Source organism: Canis lupus, chromosome 9 (assembly GCF_048164855.1).
Source record: "Canis lupus baileyi chromosome 9, mCanLup2.hap1, whole genome shotgun sequence".
Classification (NCBI taxonomy): Eukaryota; Metazoa; Chordata; class Mammalia; order Carnivora; family Canidae; genus Canis; species Canis lupus.
In genome coordinates, this window is record NC_132846.1 from 72479276 (window position 1) to 72496634 (window position 17359).

At 47.9% G+C, this 17359-nt stretch overlaps 1 protein-coding gene and 1 long non-coding RNA gene across 2 annotated transcripts; one reads left to right on the forward strand and one right to left on the reverse strand.

The window, feature by feature from the left end:
- Nucleotides 1–11385: 11385 nt before the first annotated feature.
- Nucleotides 11386–12690, reverse strand: LOC140640521 (ras-related protein Rap-2a-like). The gene has a single exon (XM_072840041.1). The coding sequence runs from the start codon at nt 12621–12623 to the stop codon at nt 12021–12023; it is 603 nt and encodes a 200-aa protein (XP_072696142.1). The 5' UTR covers nt 12624–12690; the 3' UTR covers nt 11386–12020.
- Nucleotides 12691–12811: 121 nt separating this feature from the next.
- LOC140640522 (uncharacterized) lies at nt 12812–16275 on the forward strand. Its single transcript, XR_012037272.1, has 2 exons — nt 12812–12956; nt 15841–16275. It is a non-coding gene; the product is annotated as an uncharacterized lncRNA (long non-coding RNA).
- The last annotated feature ends 1084 nt before the right edge of the window (nt 16276–17359 follow it).

Consider the following 17359-nt stretch of genomic DNA (forward strand, 5'->3'; position numbering starts at 1 on the left):
GGTCAGCAGTGGGCTATTAGCAGTTAGGTTGTTGGTTTGGGGTCCAAAGTTATACGTGGATTTTCAGCCTCATGGTGGGGTGTCAGCACCCCTCTACCTTGCTTGGTACCAGGGTCAGCTGTAGCTGGTGAAAAAGCCGTCATCGCTCATAGAAACCATGAGAGGGGGTGTGTTTGGTCATTTCTATGGTTTTGAAATGATTCATATTTCTGTCTGTATCCGGACATGATTACAGAGTGCTCGTTTGTCTTATCTACCCGTCGCAGGGTGGCCTTGTCTCACTGCTGTTGGTGTTCTCTGAGATGGTTTATGTTCAACAGGAGAATGCCATGATCTCACTGTGAGGCCCAGGCTGGCTCCCACATGTCAGGGGCGGTTTTTCTCTCCCGCAACGGCAAGGAGGCCTATCTGCAGGCTGGAAAGCTGAGGAACCCTGAGCTACCGTGGCAAGATATTTGGTAAAACTCTTTTCACTGCCATGGATCTAAAGGGGCTGCTAAAATGCGCTGAGGGGCTGTGTCTCTCTCCTACTCCTTCTGCACTGTCTCCTTACCCACAATCCAAACCTATGACCTCATAGGGGGTCTTTGTGACTAGTGGATCGAGAAGGAAAAACCTTGATCCTGGTCTATAGATGATGCAGAAGTGGGTGGCTCAAGCATCTAAGTGGTGGCCAGAAAGGACAGAGATGAAGGAAAATCCTGTGTTCATTACTTCAAGCTCTGAGTTTGGCTGTTGTCCACTTCGCCTGGCCTGAAAGATGACAAGAAATATGGCTCGAGATTGATTCACAGAGAGTTGCTAGTGGCTTGGCTTGATCATCAGAGACTTAGAAAAAACCCCATTGCAAGATTGGCAGTGAGGTGATCTGGGGATGACATATGAGAACGGACGTCTCTGGGTAGACATAGACTGTGAAGATACTTTGTCACATATGAATACTTGTCGAAAGGCATCTGCTACAGAGGAGGGTCTCGGGAACCAGATGGATGGGACAGTCCATTCCGCGCATAGCAGCCAGCCAGCCTCTTGAGCCGGCCATCCAAGGGCTTGTTCAACGGGCCCATGTACAAAGTGGCCAAGGAGGCAGGGCTGTAGGCTATGCCTGGGCTCAGTGTCACGGATTTTGCTTCACCAGGTCTGACCTGGACATCATCACAATCGAGAATCTAACCCACCAAGAGCAAAGACTAATGTTGAGCCCCTGGTATGGTGCCATCTCCTGGAGGAACACCTTGTCACTTGGTGGAAGATGGATTATATTAGGTCTCTTCCATCAGGGAAGGAGCAGTAATCTGTCCTCACTGAATAGACATTTACTCTGGATATGAATTTGCCTTTCCCTGTCTGTAATACTTCTGCCAGCACTACTGTCCACAGATTTACAGTATGCCTTGTGGACCTTTATGGTATCCCACATAACATTCTTTTATAAATAGATTAATTAAAAAAAGAGATTAATTTTACAGCAAAAGAAGTGAAGCAGTAAGCTATGCACATGGAATTCAATGTTCTTACTTTTATGTACTTATCCAGAAGGGCACGATAGAAAGCTTGATGGTCTACTGAAGATTCATGTGAGCACTAATGGGAGACAATACTCTGAGAAGATGGAGCTGCATCTTACAGGTTGTGACATGATCTAAAGTATAGTCATAATACAGTTACTTGTATAAATGGTGCTGTTTTTTCCAAAACCAGAATACAGGAGTTTGGGAGCCAAGAGATGGTAGAGGAGCAGGCTCCTCTCACTATTTTTCCCAGTACAAAGTCGGTTCTTGGAGGCGTCACTTGGTATTTTCTTTTTTTTTTTTTAAAGATTTATTTATTTATTTATGATAGGCATAGAGAGAAAGAGAGGCAGAGATTTAGGAGGAGGGAGAAGCAGGCTCCATGCCGGGAGCCTGACGCGGGACTCGATCCTGGGACTCCAGGATTGCGCCCTGGGCCAAAGGCAGGCGCCAAACCACTGAACCACCCAGGGATCCCCTCTCTTGGTATTTCCATTCCAATTATAAAAGGTTATCAGAAAACAATATCTACCAAAAACTACCAGAAACCTGCTGAGGATTCAGATCCTTTGTATGTGTTTAGGTCATACTACTAGATGAAAAACCCCAACCAGCCAAGGACCTGGCTAAGGGGAGAAAAAACATGGAATGGGTAATGGAAGAAGAAAATTAGAAAAATCATACTTGAAAGTTGCTAAGAGAGTAAATCTTAAATGTTCCCCATCACAACAACAGCAAAAAATGGTAATTATGTGAGGTGAAGGATATGTTGACTAACCTTATTGTGACAATCACTTTATAATATATACGTGTATCGCACGATCACATTGTATACCTTAAACTTATCCAGTGTTACATGGCAATTATATCTTTTTTTTTAAATATATTTTTTTAAATTTTTTTATTTATTTATGATAGTCACAGAGAGAGAAAGAGAGGCAGAGACACAGGCAGAGGGAGAAGCAGGCTCCATGCACCGGGAGCCCGACGTGGGAATCGATCCTGGGTCTCCAGGATCGCGCCCTAGGCCAAAGGCAGGTGCCAAACCGCTGCACCACCCAGGGATCCCAGCAATTATATCTCAATAAAGGTGGGGGAAATATCACCTGTGCTCTCAAGAAAACAGTAGCAAATAGAATTAAACAATACTTTAAAGCGCTTATATGGTATGACCAAGTGAGATTTATTCCTGGAAGCAAGAGGGATTCATCATACAGAAATCGATCAGTGTAATACATCATGCCAACAGAATGAAGGGGAAAAAAACCTACATGATCACCTCACTTGATGCAAAAATAACTACTTGACAAATTCAATATCATTTCATGATAAAAACACTCAACAAACTAGGAATAGAAGGAAACTAAATATAATAGAAGTGACATATGAAGAGCCCACAGTGAACATCATTGTCAATGATGAAAGACAGAGCTTTTCCTGAGAGGAAGAAGGTAAGAATACAAGCTTTCACCACTTCTATTCATGATAGTCCTGGAAGCCCTAGCCAGAACAATTAGGCAAGAAAAAAAAATCCTAATCGGAAAAGAAGAAATAAAATTATCTTTATCCTCAGGTGACATGATCTTAAATGCAGAAAGCCCGAAGATTTCATTAAAAAACCTTGTTAGGGGGGATCCCTGGGTGGCTCAGCGGTTTCGCACCTGCCTTTGGCCCAGGGCGTGATCCTGGAGTCCCGGGATCGAGTCCCTCGTCGGGCTCCCGGCATGGAGCCTGCTTCTCCCTCTGCCTGTGTCTCTGCCTCTCTCTCTCTCTCTCTGTGTCTCTCGTGAACAAATAAATAAAATCTTAAAAAAAAAAAAAACCTTGTTAGTAGCAATAAATTCAGAACATTGCAGGATAAAAAATCAATGAAAAAAATAAATTACATTTCTATACACTAATAATGAACAATCCAAAAAGGAAATTAGGAAAACAATCCCATTTGCAATAGCATCAAAAAGAAGAAAATACTGGGAATAAACTTAACAAAGGAGGTGAAAGACTTGTGTAATGAAGAGTGAAACCATTGCTGAAAGAAAGAAGACAAAATAAATGGAAGTACATTCAATGTTCATGGATGGGAAGATTTAAAATTGTAAAGATGTCAATACTACCCAAAGCTATCTGCAAAACTCAAAACAATTCCCATCAAAATCTCAATGGCATTTTTTGCAGAAATAGAAAAACCCATCCTAAAATATGTATGAAATCTCAAGGGATCCCAAATATTCAAAGCAATCTTTAAAAAGTATGACCAAAGCTGGAAGACACACTTCCTGATTTCAAACACATGTGTTAGTGGCATAAAGACAAGCATAGTCCATGGAATAGAATATAACGAAACATATGTTTTCATAGGTCAAAACCTTTACAACTGTGGATTTGGTAATGATTTGGATATGATGCCATAGGCACAGGCAACAAAAGAAAGACTGGATAATGGACTTCATCATAATGTTAAGATTTTCTATTCATATCAAAAGACATGGTTAAATTTTTTTGAATATCGTTATTTATATATAGAGTGTATATGTATCATAAGGCAACCTACTGAGTGGGAAATATTTGCAAATCATAGATCTGCTAAGAAATTAATATCCTGAATATATAGAGAACTCCTAAAACTTAACAACAACAAAAAAGTATCTGATTTAAAAATGGACAATGAACTTGAATAGTCATTTCTCCAAAGAAGAGATATAAGTTGCTAATGAGCATGTGAAAAGATGCTCAACATCATTCATCATCATGGAAAACAAAAATCACAATGGGATGTCGTCTCACACCTACTAGAATGGCTATTATGAGAAAACAAACAGAAAGTTAGCAAGTGGTGGTGAGGATGTGGAAAAATCAGAATACTTGTGCACTGCTAGTGTTGATGGAAATGTGCCGCTGTGGAAAACTGTATGGTGATTCTTTAAAAATTAAAAATAGAATTAGCATATGATTCAGTGACTCCACTACGAGGTATATATCCAAGGTAGGGTCTTGAAGAGATACTTGCACACCCGTGTCCAAAGCAGCATTATTCACAGTAGTCAGAAAGTGGAACCAACCCAAGTGTTCATGGAGACGTGAATGGATAAGCCTAATGTGGTTTATTCATACAGTGGGATATATTCAGCCTTAAAAAGAAGGAAAATTTTGACATATGCTACAATGTGCATGAAACGTGAGGGCATTATGCTGAGTGAAATAATCCAGTCGCAAAAAGACCAACACTGTGCGATTCCACTTATGTGAGGTTCCTAGGGATTCAGGGAGACAGAAGCGGGAGTGGTGGGTGCCAAGGCTGAGGGAGGCTCCTGTTTAATGCATATAGGGGTTCAGTTTTATAAATGAAAAAGTTCTGGGGGTACGTTGTACAATAATATAAATATACCGAATATTACTGAACTATACACTGAAAATGGTTAAGATGGTAAACTTTGTGTTATGTGCACTTTATCACAATTTAAAAATCAACTATGGACTCATGATTGTAACAGCCATGGATATTTTCTTGCTTGCCTCTTTTGTGGCATGAGGAAGCTAGACTGCAAGCAGACCAGGGGAAATAAAGATGTGATGCACTTACTCCACCAATGCCATGCTGGACTGTAGCCCAGACTCTCCCTCAACCAGCTGCTGGGAGGGCTACTGGTTGACAAGACTTCAGCTGTCAGCCCCTTTAGGGACCACCTCAGCTGTAGAGAGCAGCCTTTCTCAATACAACGCCCTTCCCTGGGAACTTCCCATATATGATGAGTGATCTGAGGGAGGAGTTTTGACCCAACTCAGAGCAGGCAAAGAGCCATTCTAGTCTTAGACATCCTCATGAGGTTGGTTGAGGCCATCCTTAGGGCTACACTGCAACTCAGCTTCTCCTCCTGCCTTTCTGCTGCCCTGTCCTTCCTCCATCGGTCTTGCTCCCGGAGGCATTTCTTCATGAGCATCCTGAACACTACACTCCTCTTTGGGTCTATTTCTGAGACTCCATCAAGGTCTCTTTCTGTGAATTGTGGAGTGAGTCAGAGGTGGAGGTAGAGAAAGGGCAGAAATAATATTAAGAAAAAGCAGAGAATGTAATCAGAGATGCTACAGTTATCAAAAATCTTATTTAAGAGGTTGTCATAGGGCAGCCCGGCTGGCTTAGTGGCTTAGCATCGCCTTCGGCCCAGGGCCTGATCCTGGAGACCCGGGATCGAGTCCCACGTTGAGCTCCCTGGATGGAGCCTGCTTCTCCCTGTGCCTGTGTCTCTGCCTCTGTGTGTGTGTGTGTGTGTGTGTGTGTGTGTCATGAATAAATAAATAAAATCTTAAAAAAAAAAAAGAGGTTGTCATGGAGAAGCTAATGCCAATTTGTTTGGAAAGACAGGATGTGTGGATCCCCAGAAAAATACAAACTAGGAAACTAAATTAAGAAAATTAAAAACTGGGCATCCCTGGGTAGCTCAACGGTTTAGCACCTGCCTTCGGCCCAGGGCATGATCCTGGAGACCCGAGATCGAGTCCCACGTCGGGCTCCCTGCAGAGAGCCTGCTTCTCTCTCTGCCTGTCTTTGCCTCTGTGTGTGTGTGTGTGTGTGTCTCTCATGAATAAATAAATAAAATCTTTTAAAAAAAAAAAAGAAAATTAAAAACTAGGGCACCTGGGTGACTCAGTGGTTGAGCGTCTCCCTTTGACTCAGGTCATGATCCCGGAGTCCTGAGATCAAGGTCCACATTGGGCTCCCCACAGGGAGCCTGCTTCTCCCTCTGCCTATGTCTCTGCTTCTCTCTGTATGTCTCTCATGAATGAATAAGTAAAATCTTTTTTAAAATTCTTTTTAAAAAAGAAAATTAAAAACCTATAATTAAAAAAAACCTATAATTATTAAAGACATTAAATTTTGTTTCAAAATGATACCTTTACAAGCAATATCTACCAAATGTGGAAAGAGCAGATAATTCCAATATTACACTGAATTTCCCAGAGAATATAAAGAATACTCCCCCTCCACTAGACTTATGTGTGTGTGTGTGTGTGTGTTAGCCTAATATTGATACCAGATGCAAAAAAGGGCTGTATAAGAAAAAGTGTATAGGCAAGTCTCATTGATGAACACATAGGCAAAAATATGGAATAAAATCTTAGCAAAGCCAACTCATCAAATGTATAAATATTTATATATATCAAATAACAGCCAATTGGAATTTATCTCAGGAATGCAAGTTTAGTTTAATATTATAAAATGGAGGAATATAATCTTCCATGTTTAATCATCTTAAAGTTCACAATCTTGCCATCTAAATCAAGTCCAGGTGAGGATAAGGCTCCTCTAGTGCAGATCCTCAAATATAATTTCTCTGAGTCTGCAGATCCAGGTTAGCTGCCTCTGATGCCACGTGTCCCACCATGTACATTGGTAGAACTGGCACGGGGTAACTGCTCTAGACATTCTTGGCCAGAAAGGGCGGCAATGGGAAACATAAAGGAGTCACTGGTCCATAGCAATTCTGAAACCAGGCCAAGAAATTCTTTGATTAGGTCGTAAGTCCTGGAACGGATCCTCCATTGCTTTGGGCTCTGTCTCCTGACCTCTTTATTCTGCCCTCTGAGCCATCCCTTTAAAAAAAAAAAAAAAAAAAAAGTTGATTTATTTATTTTAGAGAAAGAGCATGAGCAGGAGAGGCAGAAGGGGAGGGAGAGAGAGTCTTAAGCAGACTTTGCACTGAGTGCGGAGCCCAATGCTGGGCTCAATCCCAGGACCTTGAGATCAAGAGTTGGATGCTTAACTGACTGTGCCACTCAGTGCCACCCCCTTTTTATTAAATGAAAACACATGTTTGCAACCAAGCAGTTTTCTCAGCCTACTTCCTTCCAGTAAAATTGTGTGGGGTGGGGAATGGAGGTATCCAAAGTCTTTCTTCATTTTGAATGATTCTGTCCTCTTCTTAGCCCAAGTAGGTAGTGTTTTTGCTGATTTAATTTTTTTCAAAAACTTTGCAGATCTCCTGTGATTTGGGGTTAACTACGTAAGAGAAAAGATACTCCCATGAATCTGGTTGAGAGTTGGGTTCACTCTGTTAGTGAAAGGGCACAACTGGGCAGCCCCAATGGCGCAGCGGTTTAGCACCGCCTGCAGCCCAGGGCATGATCCTGGAGACCCTGGATCGGGTCCCGCGTCGGGCTCTCTGCGTGGAGCCTGCTTCTCCCTCTGCCTGTGTCTCTGCCTCTCTCTCTCTCTCTCTCTCTCTCTCTCTCCCTCTGTCTCTGTCTCTATGAATAAATAAAAAAAAAATAGAAAGGGCACAACCACGAAGGTCTTTGAGATGAATCCCACTCCAGCTGGGGCTCCTGGGAGGGCTGAGGGGTGACGTAGGGGCCTCCTGGAAGCCCCGTTTCTGGGGAAGATGATTTTTAGGGTGCACCTTCATCTATGTAATGGGGTCATCATGCTACCGAATAGCGCTCTGAGTATCACCTTTGCTCTTTCTGAGGCTTCGATAAAAAACTTTACAGTCACAGCCTTGGATTCATTTCCAATTCCAATCCAATTCTGCTGGCTTTGACAGCCCCTGGGAAGTCATTTCTTAATTTTAGCATCTTTTGCCACTTGGAGAAACTGTGAATTTTTAAAACTACCAAGCACAGGTTCATTTTTGTTTCCCAGCTCCCTCAATCTGCCTGTCTTCTCCCACCGCACTGCAGGCCGCAGGCAGAGGCCGGCGGCGCCTTCTGCACTTTGCCTGCAAACCTCCTGGTGGGCTCACGGGTGTCAGCGGGGACACTGCTTGCTCCCCCTGCAACTGCAGGTGACAAGGTGGCCACGCTTCTGCCCCCTGTTCCTCACTTCCTGTGCACTCTCCCTGGCGGTGTCCTCAAAGCCCCGACGTCCACTAATGGCCTGTCCAGGATGCTTCAGTGCTCACCTAACACTCCCCCGAAGCCCACCCGGCTCTGCCCACAGTCCGATCTAAAGCCACTCTGGCATTTTTCGTATTTGCCTGTCAGTGCCCCACCCCAGGCACCAGGACGCTGTAGTAGTATCTGTTGCTGCATAACAAATTACCTTAAAACTTATTGGTGTAAAACAATAAATGTTCTCCGTCTCCTAGTGTCTGTAGGTCAGGCAACTCGGGGGCTCAGTTGGGGCCTCTGCTCAGGTACCCTCACGGGCTTTGGTGAGGGTGGGTAGGGGCTGCCCTCATCTCAAGGCTCATCAGGGAAAGGATCCCCCTTCCACCCTGGAGTTGGCAGTATGTCTCAGGTCCCCGCCAGCTGCTGGGTGGGACCCAGCTGGCCTTTCACAGAACAAGGGCTCTGAGAGAGACTGATCAGGACAGGGGGCTTAGTGATTAACCTCAGAAGTGACATCCAGGGATCCCTGGGTGGCGCAGCGGTTTGGCGCCTGCCTTTGGCCCAGGGCGCGATCCTGGAGACCCGGGATCGAATCCCACGTCAGGCTCCCGGTGCATGGAGCCTGCTTCTCCCTCTGCCTGTGTCTCTGCCTCTCTCTCTCTCTCTATGTGACTATCATAAATAAATAAAATTAAAAAAATTTAAAAAAAAAAAAAAAAAAAAAAGAAGTGACATCCAGGCTGTTGTCCTGTTATATTCCATAGAAGAGAATCACTAGGTCCTGTCCACCCTCCAGAGGAGGGAGCTCCCAGGGCAGGAGTGCCAGGAGGGGTGTCATTGGACGCATCTCAGAGGCTGTCCACCACACAGATTGAGTAAAACCTCCAAGAACCGAGAAGAAAAGGATAGATCACCCAATTTTAAAAGCTGACAAAAGAACCAGGCATCTCACTGAAGAGGAAATCAAACACCATGAAACCCTCCGAAAGAATTCTCAACATCACCAGCAGTCTGAAAAATACAAATGGAAACCACAACACCTTGGCAAGAAAAGAATCTGCGCATACTCTGAGCTGCGGAGCATTTGGAGCATCAGAAGCATGTGGGTTTGTGATGGTTACAACCACTTTGGAAACCGGCTCACATTCCCTGGCGATGCTAAGCGCGCACAGAGCCCAGCGCCCAGCCACGAATGGCTTGAGCCCGTAATGCCACCCGTAATGCCATCTGCAAGCTCACGAGGTAGCCCACAGTGTGCTGGGTCCCCCTGGGCACAGTACTTCCAGGCACCGCAGCACCCTGACCCAACGAACAGAGACATTTGCTGCTTATAAATCCACTTTAGTTATCTAGGCTGCTCTTGACTCAGAGGAACTACAGGCAACTGGTGTGTAACATACCTAAGTTAGAAGATCTGTAGGAAGAAGAAGAAAATTTAGTGTGTAGGTCTTGAATTTTACATATGTGTGTGCGCGTGTGTGTGCATGCATACACACCCAGAGAACTGCTTCAAGTATATCCGTGAGGTCACGGGAGCTGATCACATGAGCCTGACCATTTGTCACGTTGACAGGTCAGCCAGGAACACCCTGGCTCTGAACCAAATCATAGATCCGAGTGGAAAGACTTGAGGTGGCCCGAAGAATCTAAAGGAAGCAATGTCTACTTGTGATTTTTTTCCTGGACTGAACCTATTATTGAAAGGTACAGGAATCCAGGGACACAAGACATCCCAGGAGGCCTCAGTGTGGGTAGGTGGAGTGTTAGAAAGGCAAGCCAGGCAGGGCCAGGGGAGTCCCTCAACTTGCAGTCCTCGGGCCCCAGCTTCATGGCTGAGAACGGGATGCGGCTCACGCCCTGCGTGCTTTCTCTGCACAGCCCAAAGCCTCGTCCAGGAACAGTCTTGGGTTTTTGCCTGTTCCAGCAGACAAAGGCAGCTGAGGCCAGGAAGGTCCTCCCTACCCCCAATCGCCGGCAGGCCCCCCTCCCCTCCTCCATGTGTTGGAAATGTCCCCTTAGAGATGGTCCTGGAAGGGGGTGTGAGGAAACACTGCTGGGAGGAGTGACCGCAGAACACAGAGGGTCAGAGGAGGGAGGGAGTGAGATGGACTTCAAGGCTCCAGAGGTAAGTTCCCAACACCCCCTCCCCACAAAGTCCCAGGGAGAGAGGAAAAGAGAAAAGACAGGTGACCCCCAGCCTAGCCCTCTCCCCTGGTGAACTGGCCCAGGTCAGGCACTGTCAGGTTCTAAAATACATATATACTTTTTATGTTAAAATAAAATCCACCTTCTGTTCACACATCATGTACAGTATAGACTCCCAGAGCCACATAATCGTCACTTTAGATATAATTTTCCTGTAACAAAATGAATTTTCCTGATCATGGGCATAGTTTGGAGTGTTCTTATTTATTTATTTATTTATTTATTTATTTATTTATTTATTTATTTTAAAAAATTTTTAAGATTTTATTTATTCATGAGAAACACACACGGGGCGGGGCGGGGGCAGAGACACAGGCAGAGGGAGAAGCAGGCTCCATGCAGGGAGCCCGATGTGGGACTCGATCTCGGGTCTCCAGGATCAGGCCCTGGGCTAAAGGCAGGCGCTAATCCGCTGAACCACCCGGGCTGCCCTCTTGTTTATTTCTTTAAATTTTTTCCTTGCTTATTTCTTGCAGAAGGTATTTAAGCGGCAAGGCTACATTCCTAAATTTGAAAGATTTGTTGTAGCGGGTGAGACAGAATCGTTTACTGGTGAAAATAGGCCTGCGCAACTCCTATCGGAGACATTTCTTAAAATCATGAAACAATGGTGATCTGAAGTTTCTGGCCTTGTTATGTGAAAACTGTGCCAAGAGCTTCTCCCACGGTTGGCTTCTACTTCGGTCCCCATGTCCCTGCGAACCACGCAGGTATCAGCAAAATATCCTACTCTGGGAACCAGAAATACACACGAGACGCGGCCCTTTCCCCTCGGGTCAAGTAACTAGAGAGCAGAGACGGCGCCTGCAGCCCTACGCAGCAGAAAGACGAGCATGTCAAACCATCACCTTTTCAAATCACTTTATTTTCACTCAATTTACAGATGCATAGTCGCCTGGATGTCAGTTAGAGAGGGGAGGCCGGTCTGGGCGACCTCTGCGGGAGCAGTCGGGGCCTCCCTCCCAGGGTATACAATATCCCTTTCAAACCAACGCTGCGTGTGTCATAACTATATTTAGAAATACGCAGAGGGGAAAATATGACTGCTCACTTCGAGGCTGCAAAGCACAGGGAAACACACCAAAACCTCATGGAATCCGAAGCTTAGAGTCTTTAGTTCGGGGTCCCCAACCCCCTTCAGAGGCCGGATGACATCTGCAGGAAAGCATTCCTTATCACACGGGGGAGCAGGGGATCCCGGGACAGGTCCCATTTGGAGAAAAGGGTGGTGCGGTCTCCACGCAGGGATTAGATCTCGCCTGGGGGCGTCCTATAGCGCCGTACGGGGGAAGCCAAGTGGCCAGGTTTTCGCCAAACACGTTAAGAGGCTCTGCAAACAGTCCGAAGCGCTGGCCGGAGCTGCGACGCGGAAGCAGCCACGCGTCTTCGGCCGCAGAACTTTCTTCACGAAGCGGGGCAGGCAGGCTGAGCGTCAGAAACCAGAAGGGCGCGGACGTGCCGACCAGGAGCCGCGGCGCCTTAGCCGATGAACCTTTCGGACGGCCACGTATCCTGGGCGTTGGGGGGGGCGGCCGGGGCCTCCTCCTCGGGCGGGGCCAGGGCCTCCATCTCGCGCACCACCTGCGTGAACACCTGGTCCACCATCAGTTTGCTCTTGGCCGTGACCTCCAGGAACGGGCACCGCCACTCGCGGGCCAGCGCGCGGCCCCGCGCCGTCAGCACCTGGCGCTCGGCGTCCAGGTCGGCCTTGGTGCCCACCAGCACGAGCGGCACGGCCTTGGGGCCCCGCAGGCGGCCCATGCGCTCCCGCAGCGGCCGCACCGCCTCGAACGAGGCCTCGCTGCACACGCTGTAGAGCACCACGAAGCCGTCGCTGTTCTTGATGTACAGGTCCTTGAGCGTGACCAGGTGCTCGGCGCCCACCGTGTCCACGATCTCCAGCAGCGCGGGCGCCGCGTTCACCTCGATCACCTTGCTGAACAGCTCCTCCACCGACGGCTCGCACTGCTCGGGGAAGCTGCCGCACGCGAACTGCGTGGCCAGCGCCGTCTTGCCCACGGCCACGCTCCCGAGCAGCACCACCCGGTAGCCCTTGGCGGGTCGCGGCCCCGGGCCCGCCATGGCCGAGACGCGGCTGGCGGGGCGCGCGGCCGGAGGACGCCGAGGAATGGCGCGCGGAGGCGGGGGCCGGGGAGGGGCGCGGGGGAAGGGGCGGGAGGAGGGGAGGGGCGCGCGGGGCGGGCGGCCCCGGGCGTGCAGGCGCCGCCCCCCGCAGCCGCTCCCCGGCCCGGGCCTCCCCCTTCCCCGGCCGTCGCTCCCGGAGGGTCCCCCGGCAGCCGGGCCCCGCGCGGCCTCCCCCCGCCCCACGGGCGACCCGCCGGGGCCCCTCCGACAGCCCCTGCCCTCTGCGCCCCCCCTTCCAAGAAGAGCCCCTTCTCTCCGCGAGACCAGAAGGTAACCTGATCCCTTCCACGTCTACCCGGGAACTGCAGGGATTTCTCCACCATCCCACAGGCGGCCTCGCGGCCGGAAGCCAGGCTGGCCTCGGTTTGGGTCAGGCCCGGCGCAGGCGGGGGCCCCTCTCCAGACAGGGAGGACCCCAGAGAAGGAGGGGCTTGCGAGCGAGCTCCAGACCGAGGGCCCCAGTGACTCCTGGCCCGCGTCTGTGCCTGGGGTGCCGCGCGGCCCCCCTTTACGCTGCCCCCCGCCCCAGGCCCCTTGGTCGTTGAGCAAGGCCCAGATGAACTTCGTAAAATGTAAATCACACTTTACTCCCTGGCTCCGACCTTCCCTGGCTTTCCATCATGCCCTCCAGACCTAAGAGTAGAACACAACTCACCACCCCAAACGGGACATTTTTCAAAATGAAAGTGTGAACCCCTCCACCCACCAGTAAGTCCCTGGCAACAGGGCTTTGGGATCACCCTAGTTATAGAGGACTCTCCGGATCTGACCCACTGCCACCACTCTCTCTCTCTCTCTCTGCCTTCTACTCTACAGCTACACAAGCTTCTGGCTATTTCTTGATCTCAGAGGAGAAGGCTGGGTGTGGGGCAGCGGGGGCTGAGTAGAAAGTCTTGGGATCTACAGAGTCAACTCCACCCACCTTATGCCTGAGGCACAGCTGAGCCTTAGGACTTCAGGGGCCCTTCAGGCGGGGCTGAAAGTGGAGGTTCTACACTTTCCCTATGTGGGGGCGCTACTGACCGGTCATTCTGGTGCAGCCCTGCTGGGGGACAGGGCCCCAGCACTGACTGAGCTTCAAGTTTAAGTGACAACAGGATTCGTCTTTCACGTTGGTGTTTGTGGTCACAGAACATGCTTTTCTATAAACAGTGCACAGAGCATCCTTAACCTGTATTAGTTATACATGGAACACAACAGACAACTCTAATTTTTTTTAAGATTTTTATTCATTTGAGAGGCCGAACATGTGAGAGAGAGCAAGAGCAGAGGGAGAAGCAGGCTCCCTGCTGACCAGGGAGCCCAATGTGGGGTTCAATCCCAGGACCCCAGGATCATGACCTGAGCTGAACGCTTCACCGACTGAGCCATCCAGGTACCCCGTGATTTCTAATTTCGAAATAGAGAAATCTCATGAGACATTCTCTGACTGCAAAGTAACAAAAGTGAAAATGCATTTTTAAAAAGGATAACTGAAAAAAATAAAAATAAAAAAATAAAAAGGATAACTGCAAATATTCCCTGGGGGAATGTGAGTTCCAGCCACATTTCTTTCTTTTTTTTTTTTTTAAGATTTTATTTATTTACTCATGAGAGACACAGAGAGAGAGAGAGAGTCCAGCCACATTTCAACAATATCCCACAGATAACTGTTGAGGGAATATAGGCAATTCATTGCTGAAAAGTTGCAAAAAGTTGAGAGGTAAAAAACACTCTGAGTTGAGAGGTGTTGGAAACACAGGCAATAAAACCATGTCCAGAAAACAGCAGGCAATGGCATTATCAGATGTATAATTATGTTTCACGTTTTTCAGGAAATAAAAAAGAAGCTTAAAATTTAGAACGAAGAATAAGAGACTATAGAGTATGGTTAAGTAATTTGAAAGAGTTTCTCCAAAAGAAAAAAAAAAACCTCCTGGAAATAGAAAATATGATAATTTACTATTTTAATTCGCATAAAACATTCATTGATAGGTTAAACAGTAGATTAAACATGACTGGAGAGAGAAGGAACAACATCTGGCTTGGTTTTCACCATCAGATCCCCTGTGCCTGCAGGAGATGGGGGGCTCCAGTGTCACCAGCAAGTGTCAGACTTCCATAGAATATCTTAAATTGGGGCTCCTGAGTGGCTCAGTGGTTAAGTGTCTGCCTTTGGCTCAGCTCATGATCCCGGGGTCCTGGGATCGTGTCCCTCATCGGGGTCCCCACAGGGAGCCTGCTTCTCCCTCTGCGTGTCTCTGCCTCTCTCTCTCTCTCTGTCTCATGAATAAATAAATAAAATCTGTTTTAAAGAATAAAAAGAATATCTTACATTGATAGTTGGCTAATCTGAGTCTATCATTCGTATTTTTAAAGCCATTAACAAAAGTCAGCTCATCCCCCTGTAGCACATGAACCCATGTTTCCCCTTCCACCTGTACCACATCGCAAGCTGGCCCCTGGTGAGCCACCGTGCCACAGGCAAGGGTCACCACCAGCTGGCTCACCACCAGCAATAAGGTCCTTACAATGGGGTCTGAAGGGCATGTGATCCACCTTAGAACCCCACCCTGAAGGTCTGCTTCTTGGGGTCACTTCTCTTAATTCAGGTTCTTTCCAAAAGCAGAATCCATAACATGGGACATGGTCTTGTGGGCAAATGGTTTATTTTTGGGAGTGTTCTCGGAGGAATGGGGACCCTGGAAGGGAAAAACAGGGAAGCGGGGAGATCCAAGCCAGGGTGCATCTTTGTCTTATCACTGCTGTAGGCGACCTCTCAGGAACAGTGTGCCACGCACCTCAGCGTCGTCCACTGGTGCACGGTAGCGAGGGGCGCGGGTGCCCCCTGGCACCCATTCCTCACTGCTCCAGGGTTGCCTGCAAACTCCCTCTCCTAGGCATACTCACGTGCCAGCTAGGTTGAGCTCCAGAAGCATCGCAAGCAGCAGCAGAGAGCCGCGAGTGGAGGGCAGGGGGTGCACAGAGCAGCTGAGGCCAGGGGTGGCCTGCGCAGCCAGCAAGCCGGTGGACCCAGAGCAGACCAGGACAGGGCATAAAGGACTGCCAACTCCATTCTAATAGTTTGGAAATGCCTCATTTGGGAAGGGCGGCTTAGGAGCCTATTATCTGCAGTGATGAGTACATCGCTTATTTCCTTTTCTTATTGCTTTAGCTAGACTCCAGAAACATCGACGTTGAACCACGGAGGTAACAGCTGGTATCCCTCTGCATTGCTGATGAACAGAAAAGCCTTTGCACCCCTAATAGGATGTGTCTTTTTGTTCTCGAACTGGTATCCTTCACCGTAATAGAAAATTTTTATCTATTTCTACCTTAGAGTTTGTATTGGGAATGTCTGCTGGGATTTCTTGGTCTCCAATACATTTATAGGTTTTTTTTTTCTCCTTTAATTCTGATCCTGAGTGCTTCTTCAGCATGCCAGCCTGTGTTTCATCATGCAACCTTCACATTTGCTGTGAAGCATTCCTCCTGGAATGTTGTTCCCCTGACGTCCACGTGGCTCACTCCCTTGTTTTATTTAGGTCTTTTGCTCAAATGTCACTTAAAAGTGTTTCCTTACCAACCATTAAAGGTGGAATTATATTCATTTGTTGAACTTCTAGCCCTCTACCTCGGAATGGGACCTTATTTGGAAATAGGCTTGTTGCAGATATAATTGGTTACGCTGAGGTTCCACCGGAGGAGGGTAGCCCCTAATCCAATATAACTTGTGTCCTTATAAAAGTGGTAATTTGGGGGCACCTGGGTGGCCCAGTCAGTGAAGCTTCTGGCACTTGATTTCGGCTCAGGTCATGATCTCAGGGCCGTGGTTTGGAGCCCTGTGTCAGATCTCCTGTGATTTGGGGTTAACTACGTAAGAGAAAAGATACTCCCATGAATCTGGTTGAGAGTTGGGTTCACTCTGTTAGTGAAAGGGCACAACTGGGCAGCCCCGATGGCGCAGCGGTTTAGCACCGCCTGCAGCCCAGGGCATGATCCTGGAGACCCTGGATCGGGTCCCGCGTCGGGCTCTCTGCGTGGAGCCTGCTTCTCCCTCTGCCTGTGTCTCTGCCTCTCTCTCTCTCTCTCTCTCTCTCTCCCTCTGTCTCTGTCTCTATGAATAAATAAAAAAAAAATAGAAAGGGCACAACCACGAAGGTCTTTGAGATGAGTCCCACTCCAGCTGGGGCTCCTGGGTGGATCTGCCGAAAATTCTCCCTCTCCCTCTTCCTCTGCCCCTCCCCTACTCATGCTGCCTCTAAATAAATAAAATATATATTTTTTAAATAAAGGGGGTTATTTGGACACAGGCATACACAGAGAGAGAATGCCATGTGAAGATGAAGTCAGAGATCAGTCTGGTGTTTCCACAAGCCAGACAGTGACAAAGATGTTGGCAACCCAGAAGCCAAGGCTGAGGGTCCTAGAACAGGTGTTCCAGCCCACAGAAGGACCCAACCTGCTGACACCTTGATCTGGGACTTGTGGCCTCCAGAACTGTGACACAGTAGAGTCCCAGTTATGCCCCTAGGCTGTGGGACTCTGCTAGCAGCCCCCAGGAAGCTACGCCGTGCCACCCACCGCAAATCCATTGCTTACTGTCCTGCTGCCTCATAGACCGGGGAGTTTAAACCAAATACATTATCTCTGTTCTGGAAGCTAGGAAGTCCAAGGTCAAGGTGCTGGCAGAT

Bases quoted from the DNA above. Each gene is read 5' to 3' on its own strand.
- LOC140640521 (XM_072840041.1), bottom strand. From the start codon at position 12,623: ATGGCGGGCCCGGGGCCGCGACCCGCCAAGGGCTACCGGGTGGTGCTG.